The sequence below is a fragment of the Giraffa tippelskirchi genome, chromosome 4, assembly GCF_054371585.1.
Source record: "Giraffa tippelskirchi isolate mGirTip1 chromosome 4, T2T-mGirTip1v1.2.pri, whole genome shotgun sequence".
NCBI lineage: Eukaryota > Metazoa > Chordata > Mammalia > Artiodactyla > Giraffidae > Giraffa > Giraffa tippelskirchi.
In genome coordinates, this window is record NC_137278.1 from 2,666,885 (window position 1) to 2,685,160 (window position 18,276).

The following is an 18,276-nucleotide window of genomic DNA, read 5'->3' on the forward strand; positions in this document are numbered from 1 at the left end:
GCTCAACTCCCACCCAACTCCTCTCCCCGGAGACTCCCGACCCTTCTGGAAACTCCCTGGGGGTGGTGCTGAGGCTGGTAGAGAGGTCGGGGTCTGAAGCTTGCCCCAAGCCCAGGCGGTGAGCCCCCCACCCGAGTCAGGGCCGCCGGGCTCCCAGCACCGGGGCTGCAGCCTGCCTCTGTCTCTCTGTCCGTGGCCGGTGGACATTCCTAAGGACTGGGGAGGGAGCAGAGGGCGGCCTGGGCCCAGGATGAAGCCCACCAGGCGGAATCCAGCCTCCTGTGAATCTGAGGTCCTCCCCAGGGCAGCGTGGTGTTCCTGGTGGAGACGCTGGAGTCAAGGGGCCAGGGTGCAGACCCCAGGGCCACACAACAGAGCCCCTTGAGAAGATGGCCAGGCCTGACTTGCTGTCCTGGCCTCTGGTCCGTGGCACTGAGCACAGTCTGGGGGAAGGGAGAGACCCCTGGGGGCAGATCCTGCCTCTTCTTTTGAGCCCCCGAGCCCTGCCCACTGCAGAACAGGGTGAGCCCACTGCCCACAAACAAGGGGCAGAGCCCAGGCACAGAGCCCTGCAGCCACCTCCCAGCACCGGGACGTCAGCCAGTTGCAGGGCAGCTCTGAGCCTCGGAAGACAGACTCCTCATTGCCAGGAGCGGGTTCTCAGTGTCTGCACACAGGCTAGTGCTCCCGGGCGCCGACGGACAACAGCTGCAAGGGACGGCCCTCGCTGACCCCTCCTCCTCCGCTGCCTCACCAGGGACCCCAACAGTCCAGTCCTGGGGGACCCAGCCCCCGCTCGGCGCCCAAGCCCCCTCCCCACCCCCCATCTCGAAGTGCCCTCGGGTCTCCCCGTGGAACATTGTTGACATATTCTAAGCCGTCAGCAAAACAAGATGAAAATTCAGTGACTGCTTTTGGCAGGGAGTCCCTGGGCCAGCAGAGGGGCCAAAAATAACCAAGGAGAGGGTTCCCGGGCCACCTGCAGCCTGGCCTCAGTGTGGGCTCCGTCTGAGTGCAGGAGGGGGGCCCACTGCAGGGCAGGGTGGGCTGGAGGGACACGGGAGCGGCAGGGACAGAGCGAGGCTGTTGCTTCCAACACTGCAAAGCAGGGAGCGTCCGGCCGTCCGAAAAAATGTAATGTCACACTCGAGCAGGAGGAGCAGCTGCTGGGCGACTCAGCGGCCCACAAATAGTTGGCCGCGTCCCGGGAGAGGGTGTTGGCTGAGGCCGTGAAAAGGCGAAAAAAAGCCAGGCTGGCCGGCCCCGCTCAGCCTCAGCCCCGCCCTCCCCAGGCCCGGCCAGCGCTGGCCACAGGGGAGGGGCGTGAACCCCAGGGTGGTGAGAACCGGGGTCACGGCGCATCTGGCCGGGGCGGAGGGCGGGTGGGGGGACCTGGGTCTGACCCTTCCCAGCGCCAAGGCCAGAGCAGCAAGGAACGTGCTTCACCGGTCAGGCCTGACTCAACTCCACATTGCAGGGGCGGGCAGCCAGCACGGAGGCCGGTCAGCCTCACCTTGGCCTTTGCTGTTGCCTCTTCATGCCCCAAGCAAGACACACCTGCCCGTGAGGCATGCCTGGCTGGAACCCCGAGAAGGTCCCCAGAAGTGCCTGCTGGGGGCTGTCCGGCCGGCTCTTTGGTGAGAAGGAGACCAGAGGGGTCCAGCCAGGGCCGGGCTCTGGGGACTGGCCACTCTGCACCTTGGAGAAGGCTGGCTGTCCCCTCTGCCCACCCACCTACCTGCCTCTGGTGCCAGCCCCTTGTTTGGGGGAGGGGGTTTCCACCATCACCTCCTCCGGCCTCTTTAACTCTCACCTTGTCAGGAGCAGCCCTGTGGCTCCAGGTGCTCGGTCTCAGACACCGGCCCTGGAGGCCCCCACTCCCAGTGGGAGGCCAGGCCAGCTGTCCGGGTCCCCTCGTCCTTCTCCCACCGAGAGGTGCCTGAAGGCCTCTGAGGACCATTCCCCGGCGCCCCGGTGCCCCAGCACAGAGGGAAGAGGGGGCCCAGGTCTGGAGCACACCCACCAGCCCGCCCCTTCCGTCTCCAGGCCACTTCCACAGGGAAGGAGGAGTTGATGGCCTATAGCAGTTAGCAGTGCTTGTGGCTGTGACACCCAGAAAACCAGCTCACACGGCAAGGTGCCCAGCCTCCACATCCCCAGAGAACCAGCTCTTGCTTCATCCCTGCTCATCATCCTAGCCTGGGCTCCCACCTCCTGGTCACAAGAGGGCTGCTGCATCCCCAGGCAACACGACTGAATTCCAGGCAGGAAGAAGGGGATAGGACCCGAAGCCTTGCTAATCAGGAAGGTGTCCCTCCCTGGACACTCCGGACTAACCACACCCCTAGCCAGAAGGGACTCACATGGCCACCCAGCTGCAGGGTGGCTGGAGGACCTGTGAGTTTAGTAGGCACACTGCCACCCCAGACACCATCAGGGCCCTCTTGGGAAGGAGGCAGAATGGAGTAGAGGAGCAGTATGGTCCCAGTGACCCGCAGACTGATGAGGAAAGGAGACTCGGTCTGGAGCTCGCCCAGCCCACGGCCAGAGCTGGAGAGAGCCCACGGGAGACGAAACCAGGGGAAAGCCCCTCCCCCAGGGCGGGGCCTCCAGGCCCCCGGGCCGTTGAACCCTGCCTGGCAAACACCCACAAGCTTACACCCAGGCTGCGAGGGAAGAGGCCAGCTCCATGGCATCCCCAGACTCCTGTAGCAGGGCTACAGAGCAAACACACACACACACACGCGTGCATGCACACACGCCTGCTTGTATACACACAAGTACATGCATGCATGCATGCTAAGTTGCTTCAGTTGTGTCTGATTCTTTGCAACCCTATGGACTGTAGCCCGCCAGGCTCCTCTGTCCATGGGGTTCTCCAGGCAAGAATACTGGAGTGGGTTGCCAGGCCCTCCTCCAAGGGATCTTCCTGACCCAGGGATCAAACCTGGATCTCCTGCATTGCGGGCAGATGTTTTTTACCACTGAGCCACCAGGAAAGCCCACACAAGTACATGCATGCATGCAAACACAAACATTCATGGTGCACATATATTCACATACGTACATGTGTGTGCATACATACGTTCACGCACGTGTGCAGGCACACACACACACATACACACGAGCATGTGTACGGAGACTTAAGTCCACAGGTTCATGAGGGTTATGCGCATGTACATGTGGGGCGCACATGTTTGCAGCCTGTAGGCACAGATGTATACATGCAGACACACATGTACACACACATACTCACACACAAGTTGCCAGCTCCCAGACCCTTCTCTGCCAAAGGGCTCCAGGAGCAGGCCTCCAGCCCCTGGCCCAGCCCTTCCTGTCACCCTTGGCAACATCCAGCCAGCCCAAAGCCCAGACTTCCGCCATCTCAGGCATCTGGCTGCCCCAGCACCCCTGGAAGAGAGGGGAGATGGGGCAGCATAAACCCCAAAGGGAACCACAGTGTTTATAAAATGGGTCACTGAATCACACAGAGCAGTGTTTCTCTCACAGGTGCAGTTCCTTTCTGGACCAGCTTCGGACAGACGCCAGTGCCAGCCTCGGGCTGGGGGGAGCTCCAGGGCCTGGAAGAACCACAGGGGCGGGGCCGGAGGCCGTGAGGCAGCCGCTGAAGCCACGCAGCATTTTCTTGGGCGCTGGACGGAAATGCAAACAAGAGGCCACACACAGTCTGCCCTCACCCTGTGCGGGGCCGTGGGCAAGGCCGAGACCCCGGGCGGGTCCAGAGGGGCCACTTCTCCCTGGAGAATGGAGGATTCCGGCTCACGAGGGTCTTGATAAGTGCTTGTTCAATGAGAGTCAGGAGGGTCCCGGGGCCTCCAGCCCCGACCTGAAGGTCTCCACGGCCCTCCCATCCCCAGAAATGCACATCTTCCCCCACCAAGGCCCAAGGAGGACCGCTGTGGGGCAGAAAGTCCCCGCGACCCTGGGCCTTGCCCCCACCCCCACCAGACCTTGCACACAGTTCTTCCTCACCCGCTCTGTCTCCTTCCCGATGCTTTTTCAGATCATAGATATGGAAACAGAGGGAAAAACGCAAATAGATAATGGTAAAAGAGGTTTTCTCCGGGTAATGAGATGCATGCTTATCCACAATCTCAAATTTTTAAAAATAAAACACCTTCCCCTCCTGGGCCCTGATGGAAAGCCCAAAGGGCTCTCAAAGCAAACGGCGCGATTCTCAACTTTAGCCACCAGGTGGCGGCCAAGACCAGTGCATCCCGCCTCTGACCCGCCGCAGCGCGGGGGAGGGCGTGGGGCTTCCTCCAAGGGTTTTCTGGGTCCCAGGAAGTAGGAGAGGGCGACTGTCAGCTGCGGAGGGACCACAGAATACCTCCCTACCGGTGGGCCCTCCCAACAATGCCCAGCGGCAGGACTGCCATCCCTGAGGTTTGGGATGGAGCGGGCCCTTGTCCACCCTCACACCGCTCAGCGTGGACAGAGCCTGAGCTGCAACTCTCATCTCCTAACTCAGTCTAACCCACTCCACAGATACCCAGGGGTCACCTGGCTTCACTCGCCGCACTCAGGCCGGCAGGGCCGGGGTGTGCACCCAGCTGCGGCTTGCAGCAAGCCAGGATGAGCCGGTTTTGAGCCCCGTAGTCCACCTTCCGCGGCCATCCCCGGGGGTGAGGCTCCAGCAGCGGCCTTCTGCAGCAGAGTCCAGGACTCATCGGGGTTCCTGCGCTCCAGTGGGGGGTGCTTGGGGGCCTTCTGGGGTCCCATGGGGCTGCCACAGGGTTTGGCCCAGGGCATGGCTGGGAGGCTGTGCCATACCCGGCCCAGGGATGCCCTGACCCCCGCTCGGGAGCCCACGTCAGCGGGAGTCTCGGAGGGGCCAGTCCCATACCAGCCAGATGGAGAACAGGAGGAACAAGAGGACCAGGGCTGCAGCCAGGGTCAGAGAGGGCACCAGGTCCGAGTCCTCAGGGCCGGGGATGACGTCAGCCAGGGCGTGGTGGGGGGCGGCCGGGGCACCAGACAGCTGGGTGTCAGAGACCTTCTCCCCGGGGGGCCCAGGCTGGCCCATCTGAGAGGAGGAGGTGAGGGACAGGACTTCCTCTGGTAGGGGCCCACCTCACACCCACCTCCCCGCCCATCCGTCTCCCTGGGGAAGCCCCCCATCACAGCAGGAGCCAGGAGCCAAGAGGTGCCCCCGGGCAGTGACTCCCTGAGCCTCAGTGTTTTCCTCTGTGAAATGGGGATGCGGAAGACCACAGAGGGAGGACAAGGACCAGACACGACAGCCCCAGGGGCCACCGGCGGTCCCATCAAGCTTCCCACCTCCTCCCTCGAGATGACGGGGCCGGAGGTCAGGTTCAGCCCTGCTGTTCCCCTCCTCGGAGACCTTTCCCCCTGTGCCAGGGAGCCTGGAATGCAGCTCGGTTAGTTTCCTGGGTGACTGAAAGCCAGCGGACTTGTCTGGAGGGCCCTGGTTACACTGCAGGAGGATTCGCAACAAGGCTACCATCAGCTGCTCTCTGCCCGCACGGCAGCGAAGGACAGGAGCACCAGGTTATGTCCATCTTACAGATGAGAAAAATGAGGCTCGGTAAAGGAAGTGCCTCCTGGAGCAGGACTCCCAAGAAGCCCCAGAGTTTGGCAGAGAGGGTCGTGGCAGCCTGAGACCCTTCCCTCAGTCTCCTGCCCAGGGAGGACTAGCTTTGGACTAGGTTGCTTGTTAGGCTCCAGGCCCTCGATCAGCCAGCGAGGGCCAGGAGACGCGGAGTGTCTCTGAACAGCGACTCTGACAAGCCCCTCCCAAACCCCCAGCCCCGAAGTTCTGCAGGACAGTTACCTTCCGGCTCCCGCGTCCTGGGAGAAGCCTACCCCAGAGCTGCCGTGTTCCCCAGGGACGGGGCCAGTGGGTGGCAGCCTGAGTGATCACCTCAGTGGCCTCCTCTCTCCTCTAAGGAAACCACCCCCTCTGGGGCTGCCCCCAGGGCGCGGCCAGAGCTGGAGGCGGGAGTGAGCCCCTCCCCCACCTGGGTGTGTCCAGGGCCCTCCCAGGCCCTGAGGAGCCAGATGCCTCCTCCCCCAGAAGTGTTTTCTGCTCCCTCTAAGCTGAGGCTTCCGCGTGGAGGCTGGGGAAGATGAGGGAAAGGGGGCACCGTCCGACTCTTGGCGACCCCGTGGACTGTAGCCTGCCAGGCTCCTCCATCCATGGAATTCTCCAGGCAAGAATACTGGAGTGGGTAACCGATCCTCCTCCAAGGAGGAGGGACAGACTCTAAATTCCAGTCGGCAAGGGGCTTCTGGGCACTGGCTATGTGCCCGTGCTGTGCCAGGCGGCGAGGGGGTGGGGTGGAAGAAGGGGGATAGGCCCACCCCAGCACCGAGGCCAGGTTCTGGAGCAGCCCGTCTGGGGCAGACCCAGGGGGGAGCCGGAGGAGGCAAGGAGGCTCCTTGACGCCTCCAGCCTCCAGGACGCGGAGCCTGGAGGACCACAGAAGTGATCTTTGCTGAAGGAAGTTTTCCCTTACGGACAAAGATGTTCATCCCGTTGCTAATTTTAAAAGCAAAGAAAGGTAAGGACTTCCCTGGTGGTCCCGTAGCTAAGACTCCGTTTTCCCAGTGCAGGAGACCTGGGTTTGAACCCCAGTCAAGGAACTAGCTCCCACGTGCCACAACTAAAGATCCCACATGCCACAACTAAGATCCAGTGCATTCAAATAAATAAATATTTTTATAAACATATTAGTTTAGGGGAAAAAAAGCATTCATGAGCAATTCCAGCTTCATCCACTTAAGAATCTTATAAACCCCATAAGAGGGGGCTGTGAACAAGGAGAGTCATACAAGATTCATCCTTGAGCCCAAAACTGAAAATGGCCTGTCCAGGAGGGGAACCTCTCCTCTTGCCCTTCTTCGTTATTTCAGCCAGTCTAATAATTCAGTGGACACAAGACAGATCAACAGGAGGAAAATCAAACAAACAAATTGAATGTCACACATACAGCACTTTCATAGACATAGGACCCAAAGAAATGACCAAAGACAGGAAGCCTTTATGTTATTTAGACAAAGAAACAACAAATCTGTCAAGAACTGGCAAGACAAAGACACTTAGGCTGGGGTGCTAGTTCGTGCGGAGACCGAGAGGAGTGTGTCACCAGCCTTCGTGCCCCGATTTCCCCGTCTCTGCGGATAAGCCCGACTCTCTGCCTCCTGGTGCAGGAAGGCTAGCTTCCACGTGGGACATTTATTTCCTCCTTTCAAGGGGACAGAGAGGAGGGTCAGAGACTCCTTCCTGCATCCACTGCTTTTCTCAAGCAGCTTAAATTCAGAGTCATCAGTCTGCCACTTTGGCATATTTCAGGGTGGCTTGCCCTGAGCCCGGTGAAACCCAAACCACCCATAAAAGAATGGAACTCACACATACAGAAACAAAAAGAGAGTCAGCCACTAGAGAACACAGCACAGATGAATCTATAGATGTACTGTGTAAAAGAAGCCAGAAAGGAAGCACTTACTATACAGGTCTCTTTCTATGAAACTCTAGGAAAGATTAATGTAATTGGCAGTCAGAGATAGATGATCAGTAGTTGCTGAGGGATGAGGGAGGCATATTGAATGGGAAGGGGGATTCTGGAGGATGGCCAGGTTCTCTGTCTTGACTGGGGGCCGTGGGGTGATACTGCTGTCAACACTCATCGACCTACACACTTAAAATGGGTTCATTTCCCTGTGTGTAGATTGTCCCTCAATAAAGCTGACTCTAAAAGAAAAAAAACTGGGGACTTCCCTGGTGGTCCAGTGGTTAAGAATCCACCTGCCAATGCAGGGGACACAGGTTCAACCCCTGATCTGGGAAGATCTCACATTAAAAAAAAAATTAATGGGAAAAAACTAGGGGGGAAAGAGCCAAAAACAAGAGCAGGAGTCCATTCAAGAGGTTCAGGAGTAGGGAAATGTAATCCACAAGGACAGAAGTCGGTGATGGGACCCCAGGAGGGGGCACGTGTGTGGAAGGAGGTACCCAGAAGCTTCTTTTGTGATCTGAGCTGCAATTCCTGGGGGGCACACAGAAGTTTATTCATTGAGCTTACATCTGAGATGTTGCTACTGGGCTCAGATTTGGCTGCTTGAAGCTTGCAATCCAATACTCAAGAAACAAGTATTGGTAGGAAAGGAAAGCTTGCTTTATATAGGAGGCCAGCAACCTGGGAGAGAAGGCCGACTCGGGTCTAAAAGCCTACTCCGCGTGCTACTCAGGGATTTTCGGGATTTTCACAGGTGCAGGAGGGCTTCCCAAGTGGCGCTGTACTGCGTTTAGTCACTCAGTCTTGCCTGACTCTTTGCGGCCCAATGGACTGTAGCCCACCAGGCTCCTCTGTCCGTGGGGATTCTCCAGGCAAGAATACTGGATTGGGTTGACATGCCCTCCTCCAGGGGATCTTCCCAACCCAGGGATCGAATCCAGGTCTCCTGCATTGCAGGCAGATTCTTTACCATCTGAGGCACCAGGGAAGCCCAAGTGGTAAAGAACTGGCCTGCCAACGAAGGAAGAGTAAGAGACACAGGTTTGGTTCCTGTGTCACCACTCCAGTATTCTTGCCTGGAGAATCCAACGGACAGAGAAGCCTGGCGGGTTACAGTCCATAAGGTCACAAAGATCCGGACACAGCCGAAGCGACTTAGCACGCACACATAGGTGGAGGGAGGGGGCTACCTACAGAAACAGCACAGTCGGCTCCAACAATCATCTTGAAATCCATCACACGGTGGTCTCATCAGTGTCCTCTTAAGTACAGTTAATTTTCAGTTCCACGTTTGGCTTGGGTCCATTCTTTGAGGCCAGTTCTTGGAACTGTGTGAGATGGTGCACGTTATGTCACGGCTACAGTCTGGTCATCGAGGAGTTAACTCCTTCCACCCAGTGGGGGTTTCAGTATCACAGGAGGTGGGGGTTTCAGCTCACAGGAGGTGACTCAGAGTATTATCTATAGCCTTTGAGGAGGAACTAAGAGGTCCTTGACTTTGTTTAATGACTAAACTTTATTATTTTTCCTGTTTGCTTTTCTCTGCTTCTGCATTTTTTTTTTTCCTTTCTCTGAGTAAGTTCATTCTATGGTTAACGTTTGTCTCTAGACAAAAGGCAGGTGAAGGACATCAGGGAGGTGCTCTGTCCTGGGAAAGCCCCATCCGGGCCTGCTCAGCGTCAAAGTCTTCTGTCTCAGTTTTCAAACTACGGTCATGAGGACTATGCAGCATTGTAGCAGGAGTCACCACTTACTGGATGTGCTGAGTCCAAAGACCATGCCCTTGATAGCAACAAGAAAATGCTTAAAAGACAGTGTGAGTGTCACACGATCTGATGCACATTCAGTGTGCAAATATGCAGACACGTGGAGGAAAGAGGGGAAGGTGAAGCTGTTGGCAGAGCGCGTGGTTTTCCCACGTCTCTGTTTTCTCTGTTCTAATATATATGGTTATACTTCGATGAGTATAAAGGAGAATTGTAACAACTTTTTAAAACTCTTTGCTATTTTGACAGATAAAATTTGGAAATAACCCAAATGCTCAACAACAAAGGATCGGCTTTAAAATATATGTGGACGTCCATTCAGTACAATAGGGTCTGATTCATCTTCCTCTCTCCTCTCTGAAAAAGTCCAAAGGGACAGTTGACACTAGTAACTCAAGACTTTTTGTCGTTGTTGTGTGGTGTGTGGTGTGTGTGTTTGTGTGGGGGTTGGGTTGGTTTTTTTGTTTGGTTGGTTGGGGGGTTTTTTTAAGTTGGACTTCCAGGGAATTTTCAGTTTCTGCTTTTCCTATTTGTAAATTGTATCTTATTACCTGGATGATTTGCTACAAGCCCAGGTTACTCCCCCAGTCAGAAATGGGAAAATATACAAGTCTCGCCCACGGGAACCGCCACCCCCTCCTCCCTCTGCCTTCACGCCACACCTCCTGGCTGAGGCGGCCCTGGATCTGGCGAGCCAGCCAGCCGGGTCTCACCGCGTTAGGGGACTGCGGTGACTCCAGACGCATTGTGGCAGGGAGAGAGGGAGTCGAGTGCAAGGCGGAGCCCACGGCCTTCCTTCGAAGGGGCATAAATGTCCCCTGGGTGACCCTGGCGCCTTGCGGCCCCTCTCTGGGTTTCAGCTTCCTTCCGTTTATACCAACTGGGCCCCGGGTGGGATGCAGGGATGCTGTCTACGCCCCCAGGGCTGGTACCCAGCTTGGACCAGGCCCCGCACGACTTCTAAGCGCCTCCCTCCGTGAGGGGCTCCTAGCCGCCTAGCGAGCCCTGCCGCCTCCCGGGGCTCACGAGGGGCCTGCGGCGTCCAGGGAAAACCCTACCTCCCGGTTCGGGTTAGCCGGGACGCGAGTCGGCTCCTGGGGAAAGCCCGGCCGCCCCACCCAGCTCGGCGCGGGCATCCTCAGCATCCTCACCACTAGCGGCCGCCCCATTGGCCGGCGCCCGCTCTGCAGGGCCGCCCCGCAGCCAATCGCGGCCGGGGGGCGGAGCTCCGGGCTCTGCCGGATGCTCCCATCCGCTGCGGCCCGACGCGCCTCGGGACAGAGCTGCCCCGGCCCCTCGCGGCGCGCGCGGGAGGGAGGAGCCGGTCATGCAGGAGCCGCTGCTAGGAGCCGAAGGCCGGGACTATGACACCTTCCCCGAGAAGCCGCCCCCGTCACCAGGGGAGAGGACGCGGGCCGGGTGAGAGTCGCTGGGCGTAGGGTCTGCGGGTAGAGGATGCGGACGGCCTGGGAACCTCCAGTGGGCAGCTGGCTCCTCCACCTTAGGCCTCTGCTGACTGCCGGCGAGTGGCCACCAAGGGGCCGCCTCGTTCAGACGCACTAGTCCTGGTCCCCCCCCGAGTACTAGGCCCAGCCCCCAGTTGGCAGAGACAGGGCCGTGGACGCCCAGAGAAGGTGAGGGGTTTGCCTAAAGTCAAGCGGCAAGCCTTGCATGGCAAAGCTAGGGGCAGACGCCGGGGCTCCTATTCTGGGAACGGCGCCCTGCACCCGTGTCCCAGCCTCAGCAATGGGCTGTCCTCATCCCCTGGGGCTTTCCTCAGGGAGCTGGTGCTCCGGCCCGGGAAGTGCCAGTCTGACCAGCTTATGACCCGTCTGTCGGCACTGCCGTCTGAGCGGGCAGCCATTGTGCTCAGGCCAGGCAGCAGTTGTGGAGGGGGGGTGGACTCAAAGATCCTGATGGCTCTGCACCGCCCCCCCACACACCAGGGTCCTGCAGAACAAGAGAGTGTTGCTGGCTACCTTCGCTGCTGTGCTGGGCAATTTCAGCTTCGGGTACGCCCTGGTCTACACGTCCCCCGTCATCCCGGCCCTGGAGCACTCCTCGGATCCAAACCTGAATCTGACCAAAACCCAGGCTTCCTGGTTCGGGGTAAGAGCCACGCTCTGAGCTGACAAGGGACAGGGCAGGGGGAGCGGGGACCCACTGAGCTCTGTCCCCAGCTAGGAAACCAGCCCCCCGAAGCTCAGCCACGAGACCCCCTCCAGGGCCCTGGTCTGCCCCTCCCCCACCCACGTCAGGTCGGCGGTAGGGGTGGGGGTGGTGAGGTCAGATAATGGCTCTGAAATGAAAGGGGGAAGTGAAAGCTGATGGAGCAGGCGTGGGAAGGAGCAGGTGGGGAGGTGTCCCTTAAGATTTCCACCCAGCGGGGCTGAGGGTTCCCCAGGCCCCCCACACACACCTGGAGCTGGGCCGTCACACAGAGCAGGCACCTCCCTGGACGAGGGGAGGCAGGGCACTCTGGTACTGATGGAAAGAGCACTGCTGGGCCACAAGGGTGCCAGGAGAGATGATGGGCATGTGGGTAGGAACAGCACGGGTCCTCGGAGTCCCAAGATTCTAGAACTGCCGTCTTAGCAGCCTTGGATTTGCAAGATAATAATACCCAGCACGCGCTGTGCACCTAGTGTGTGCCAGGCCCCTGCTTGGCCCTTCCCACGAGAGCTGGTTCACTCCGGGGCCAACCCTAGGAGGTGGGTGCCACTGCTCTCCCCATAATGCAGCTGCAGAAACTGAGACTCAGACAGGCTCAGCAGGATGCCCAGGTCGCTGACCGGATCCAACTCCCCGTGTACTCAACAGGGAGTCCGAGAACCCCCAAACCTTAAAATCCCAAGGGCTTCAAGTCAGAACCCTCCTGTCTGCTATGTGACAGTACTAGGCATTTAAACATCAGTCTGGACAGAACCACGGCAGACACCTGTTGTGGCTTCCCTCACAAACAGCTATCCATGTACTGCCTGTACCCCTCTGGGGACAGCAGGCTCACTACCATCCAGAGCCCCAGTCCTGCAGCCCAGACTCCTGGGACAGCCTGGGAGAGCAGCTGTCTCTAGGCTCTGAAGGGGCGGGGGCGGGGGTGGGGGTGGGGCTGAGTGCCCAGAGTGCCCAGACACGCCTGCCCTGCATCCTTCCTCTGCAGTCCGTGTTCACCCTGGGTGCAGCAGCTGGGGGCCTCAGTGCCATGGTCCTCAATGACCTCCTGGGCCGGAAGCTCAGCATCATGTTCTCAGCTGTGCCCTCAGCAGCTGGCTATGCGCTGATGGCAGGCGCCCACGGCCTCTGGATGCTGCTTCTGGGAAGGATGCTGACGGGCTTCGCAGGGGGGCTCACAGCTGCCTGCATCCCGGTAAGGCCAGGACTGCCCACCCCGGTCCCCTCACTGCCTCAGTATTTGCCTTGACCACCATGAGCTGAGGGCTCCTGGCTTTGGGCCCCCTGCCCAATCTGTGGGGATGTGTTTGTCAGGGAGCCTTAGCTCAGCAACCCCCAGGGCAGCTAACTTGGGGGAAATGTGACACCATGCCCCAAGCTGCCCCCAGTCTGGACTCCCCAAACTTCCTGTCTTAAGGCCTGACAGACTCGTTGCTCAATCAGAGAAAATCCACATTGAGCAACGTAACAGGGAGGGAAAGGAAGTCCCTGCCCTACACCCCTCCTGGGACCCCGCATGTTACCCACCACTCCCACATCGGGGCTGGGCAGGCCCAGCTGGGCACAAAGCCCTGGGTCGGGGGAGTGGAGGCCAGAGTCTGGGTGCCTCCGGCCTCCACCCGCAGCCTCGCGTCCCCGTATCAGAGCTGAGTGGTTCTGCCCACTTGACCGTTCGGGCAGCTGAGGTCCTGCTGAGATCACAACCAGGGCAAGAATCCACGGAAGCTCCCACTCCCTGCTCCCCGGGGCTCACTGGGCCACCCCGTCCATCCCAGCCGGGCCCGGCGCGTGTCCTCAGCAGAGGCCGGGTGGGCCGTGTCTTGCAGGTGTACGTGTCTGAGATTGCTCCCCCCAGCGTCCGCGGGGCCCTGGGCGCCACGCCTCAGCTCATGGCGGTGTTCGGGTCACTGTCCCTCTATGCCCTCGGCAAGTATCATCCGGATGCACACGAAATGCCTCCTGTGTGCAGGCTGGAGGGCGGGGGGATGGGGCCGCTGAGCAGCAGGGGCTGGAAAGGACAAAAGAAAGTGAAAGCGTGAGTCACTCAATCGCGTCCGACTTTTTGCCGCCCCGTGGACTGTAGCCCACCAGGCTCCTCTGTCCATGGAATTCTCCAGGCAAGAATACTGGGGTGGGTTGCCATTCTCTTTTCCAGGGGAATCTTCCAGACCCAGGGATCAAACCCAGGTCTCCTGCATTGTAGGTAAACTTTTATACTGTCTGAGCTGCCAGGGAAGCCCAACCCAAGAGAGGAAGGGACAAACCTGCCCTGCTGGGAGGCCAGGGGTGGTGGCTGCCATTGTGCTGTGTGCCTCTAGGCAGTCCCCTGCACCTCTCTGGTCACGAGGCCCCACCCCTAACTGGGCCATGAGGGTTCTCTTAGGCTGGAGGTCTTGTAAACTGTCTTTTAGTAGCAGAGTGATTTCTGGCAAATAGTCTTAGATGGAAAGTCCACAGATAAAAGTGATAGGTCTACGGCCATGCCACCTGAACGCTCCTGATCTTGTCTGATCTCAGAAGCTATCAGGGTCAGGCCTGGTCTGTACTTGGATGGGAGAAAAGTGACCAGAGTGCGGCCGGCTTGCAGGGGGTGGTCAGTGTTTGCTGGTACAGGCCCCCGGGGCCTTGCTGCTCAGGCTACTCCTCCATCACTCCGCTATGACCCTTGGGGCCCTCCAAGGACCTGGGCCCTGTGATCAGAGCGCAGCCCGGCTTGGAGCAACCAGGGTAGGCTTCCTGTAGGAGGCGGCCCTGGGACTAACCCTTAAAGGCAGGTAAGGCTGCTCAGAGGCCCCTGGTGGGAGGGGTGTGTCCAGTCCCACCCCAGCCCCTCACAGCTCCTGTCTGCAGGCCTGCTGCTGCCCTGGCGCTGGCTGGCCGTGGCCGGGGAGGGGCCGGTGCTCATCATGGTCCTGCTGCTCAGCTGTATGCCCAACTCCCCTCGCTTCCTGCTCTCCAAGGGCAGGGACGCGGAGGCGCTGCAGGCGCTGGCCTGGCTGCGAGGGGCCGATGCCGACACCCGCTGGGAGTTCGAGCAGATCCAGGACACCGTCCGGAGACAGGTGTGTGCAGGGTGGGTGTCCCACACCGCTGTGGGACACGGGCCATTCACTCTGCTGGCATGAGCCTTGGTTGCTTTTCCTGGAAGGCAGGGATGAGAGCAGTTCCCACCTCCAGGAACGAGGGGTGGGGGCGGGACATCTCGGGGCGTGCCCAGGGTGTGTATGCGCCACACCGTGGACACCTAGGGACCCGGCCATATTGCCAAGCGGGGGGTCTGCCTCAGCCCACCCACTGACCCCAGAGCCTGGGTCCCTTGGGGGTCCCCAGAGCTGGGGCTGCCCCAGTGGCAGAGACATTTCCTAGAAGAGGGAGGAAGGGAGCCTCCTACCTAGCCCCGCGCAGCCCAGGCCAGGGTGGTTCCAGCCGGAGGGGGAGGCACAGCGCCCCCTGCAGCGGCAGCCTTGTGTCTCCAGAGCAGCCACCTGTCGTGGGCCGAGGCCCGGGACCCCCACATGTACCGCCCTATCGTCATCGCCTTGCTGATGCGCTTCCTGCAGCAACTGACAGGCATCACGCCCATCCTTGTCTACCTGCAGTCCATCTTCGACAGCACCGCAGTCCTGCTGGTGAGAGCCCGCCCCCGCCCCGCCGGCTCTGCCTCCAGGTCCAGGGAGGCCGTTCCCGCTGAGCGCCTGCCCTGTCCGGGGCTGCGGGCGCACGCACCTGTGTGCATACCCACGTCTCATAACTGTTTCTGTGCCGCCCGCAATGTCCTCAGAGTAATGTTTGTGAGTAAAGCTCGCGTGTCTTAAATAAGATACTCAGAATTACAAGGGAGATTAGTCTTCTAGAAGAACAGACCCCCTGGGAGCCGCAGATCCCAGGTTCAGAGCATCTGTCACTAGCTGAGGAAGTCAGTCCCCCCCCATAACCTCAGCTTCCTCCTCTGCGAACTGGAGATAATAGCCAGCAGGCCTTCACCCGCCTGTCCTGGGCTCAGAGATGAGATGAGATGTGAAGATTAGGGGCAGTGGTGCCAGAATCCCATACCAGCCCTGGGCTTAGTGGTGGGCATGGCAGTTGTGCCCCCTGCCAGCGAGGCCCCGCGGGCTGGGCTGGGTGACCGGTGCCACTGCCTGGCACAAAGCAGCTGAGCCTGGGGCCTGACCCTGTGGAGCCTTGGGGATGGGGGAGAGGACCAGCAGGCCGGGGCCGCTCTGCCTCAGGGCCCCCTCCTTGCAGCCCCCCAAGGATGACGCTGCCATCGTGGGTGCCGTGAGGCTGCTGTCCGTGCTGATCGCCGCCCTCACCATGGACTTGGCCGGCCGCAAGGTCCTGCTCTTCATCTCAGGTGAGTGCGGGCGGGTGGCCGGCACTTCCTCGCTTACTCCTTCAGCTGCTGCCCTCGCGATGGGAGCCTCAGGGGGGCCGGGGTCACAGCCACCCTGCCGGGGGCTCGGTCTCCCTGGCGCCTAGCGCAGGGCTGGACATCCAGAAAGGCCGGCTGGGACTCGCAGGAGTGAACAAGCCGATTGACACACGCATGCTGGGTGTGACGGCCCAGCTGCCGGTGGGCGGGAGCAGCCGGCGCAGACACTGAGGGGCTCTGGCTCACGGGGTCCCGGCCCCCTGAGGGCCGCCGGTCTGTCCACAGCGGCTGGCATGTTCGCCGCCAACCTGACCCTGGGGCTGTACGTGCATTTCGGTCCGAAGTCTCTGGCCCCCAACAGCACCATGGGCCTGGAGCGGGTGGCCCTGGCCGGAACGGAGCAGCCCCTGACCACGCCCACCAGCTACCTCACCCTGGTGCCCCTGCTGGCCACCATGCTCTTCATCATGGGTAGGTACGGCCGTGGAGGGGTGGGGCCAGCGTCATGCGCTGGATGTGCGGGACACTGCCGTCTCAGTGGTTGGGGAGGGTCTCCAAGCAGCTCCAGGGAGGCACCAAGGCCTCCCCCGGCCCCCACATGGGGGTCTGAGCGCGCCCGTGTCCCCACCCCACCCCCGGCAGGCTACGCCATGGGCTGGGGGCCCATCACCTGGCTCCTCATGTCGGAGATCCTGCCCCTGCGGGCCCGCGGCGCGGCCTCGGGGCTCTGCGTGCTGGTCAGCTGGCTCACCGCCTTTGCCCTCACCAAGTCGTTCCTGCTGGTGATGGTGAGTGCTCAGCCCGGGGGCCGGGGGGCCCCTCTGGCCGGTGCTGAGGGCCCGTGTGAGGGCGTCCCCGTGTGTCCCCTCGGCCTCAGCACACGCTCCCTTCACAGCAAGCCAGGGACCGTCAAGCGACGGCATAGCGGAGGCTCCTTCATTTCAGCAAACACTCGGCTCAGGGACCTGACCCCCAGACTAGGGTGGGACCACAGAGCCAGGCCCGCCCTCCCGGGCAGCGCGCGGAGTCTTCCCTCCGGTGGGCAGCTCGGGTCTCTCGGCCGAGTGCTTCCCCGTCCTAACTTCCCTCTTGGTTCAGACTCCCAGCAGGCCCTGAAGCCCACCAGAGCCCCAGTCCCCAGGTGGGAGGATCTGACGCGGCCAGCTTGGGCAGGGCCTGTCCTGGTGCAGTCAGTGGGTCAGGGTAGGGTGGGGGCACCCAGAGCTGGTGCCAGCGGGAGGCAGAGCGACGGTGCAGAGGAGGTAGCGGCAGGCAGAGGAGGAGCGCGCGCCAGCCATGCCGCGGTGGTGGGCCTGCTGCAGGCAGGCGTGTGGGAAGGCTGCGCATTAAGGTGGGCCTTGGGACCAGGGAGAGAGAGGCTGGTGTCCAGGGCCAGGGTGGGCTCCAGCTCAGAGGAGGAAGTCAGTCCCAGGGCCCAGCACCAGAGGAGGGCTGCCTGCAGTCCTAGAGGGCCTCGAACACCCTGCTAAAGCAGCTGCATTTCCTGCCGGCTGCGGGGAGCCCCGGGGTAATGACATGGAGCGCCGCCCCCCAGCTGGCTAGCAAGAGCTGGGCTAGAAGCTGGCGCTGGGCTCCCCGTGACCCACGCGCTCTCCCCCCCAGAACGCCTTCGGCCTGCAGGCCCCCTTCTTCTTCTTCGCCGCCGTGTGCCTGGTGAACCTGGCCTTCACCGGCTGCTGCGTGCCGGAGACCAAGGGGCGGTCACTGGAGCAGATCGAGTCCTTCTTCCGCACCGGGAGGAGGTCCTTCCTGCGCTAGGGAGGGGCCCCGCAGGAGAGGGCGTTGGAGCTGGGCTCTGGCCCCAAACCTGCACCCTGCATCCAGGAGGCAGCAGCAACCCGCCGCCGACGGCCCAGGCACAGAACGGTGGCCCAGAGGCCTGACAGCCCCTGGAACACGTGCAGGCCCTGGGCAGGCAGCACTGCCGTCCAGAGCGTCACACACTCATCCGCCGGACCTGCTGGCAGAGGGGGCCGTCACACAGCCCCGGGCCAGGGACAAGGCCTTGCTAGATCTCGTGCAGAGGACAGACGGGGCCGGAGGTGGTGGACTGGCTCTGCACAGGGACGCCGCCACCCCCCGTCCGCCTGCTCCCCTCGCCTGGTGGCCCTGTGAGGACCAGGACAGGAAGCTGCACCTGTGAAGACTGTGGGCACCACAGGGGACAAGCTGGACGCCCACCGGCCAGGGCACAGGGCCCAGCACGGACTCTGCCCCCTACACCCGCCCTGCTTCTGGGAACAGGAAGCACCTGAGTGCGAGCTGTGTTCACCCTATTTATACCAATAAATGAGAGGAGGGAGTGGAGAGTACTCCCGGTGGGGGAGCCCCCCACCCCAGCAGCCAGGCCAGACCCAAGACTCAGCCAAGGTCACCAGGGCCTGCTGCCCCAGGCCACCCGTCTGCCCACAGCGAGGCAGAAGGAAGGGGCGAGGGCCAGGGGTCC

General features: G+C 61.0%; 1 protein-coding gene across 6 annotated transcripts; it reads left to right on the forward strand.

Annotated features, from left to right (window-relative positions):
• Positions 1-10,529: 10,529 nt before the first annotated feature.
• SLC2A6 (solute carrier family 2 member 6) lies at positions 10,530-18,132 on the forward strand. Of its 6 annotated transcripts, none has more exons than XM_081590543.1 (10): positions 10,530-10,684; positions 11,212-11,374; positions 12,426-12,632; positions 13,264-13,367; positions 14,403-14,499; positions 14,914-15,066; positions 15,683-15,791; positions 16,095-16,280; positions 16,452-16,597; positions 17,433-18,132. In XM_081590543.1, the coding sequence occupies exons 1-10, from the start codon at positions 10,593-10,595 to the stop codon at positions 17,586-17,588; spliced, it is 1,413 nt and encodes a 470-aa protein (XP_081446669.1). In that variant the 5' UTR covers positions 10,530-10,592; the 3' UTR covers positions 17,589-18,132. The 6 variants fall into 6 exon arrangements, with proteins under 6 accessions (XP_081446669.1, XP_081446668.1, XP_081446671.1 ...); XM_081590542.1 differs by having other exon boundaries at positions 13,264-13,363; positions 14,288-14,499; XM_081590547.1 differs by having other exon boundaries at positions 10,658-10,899; positions 13,264-13,363; positions 14,288-14,499.
• The last annotated feature ends 144 nt before the right edge of the window (positions 18,133-18,276 follow it).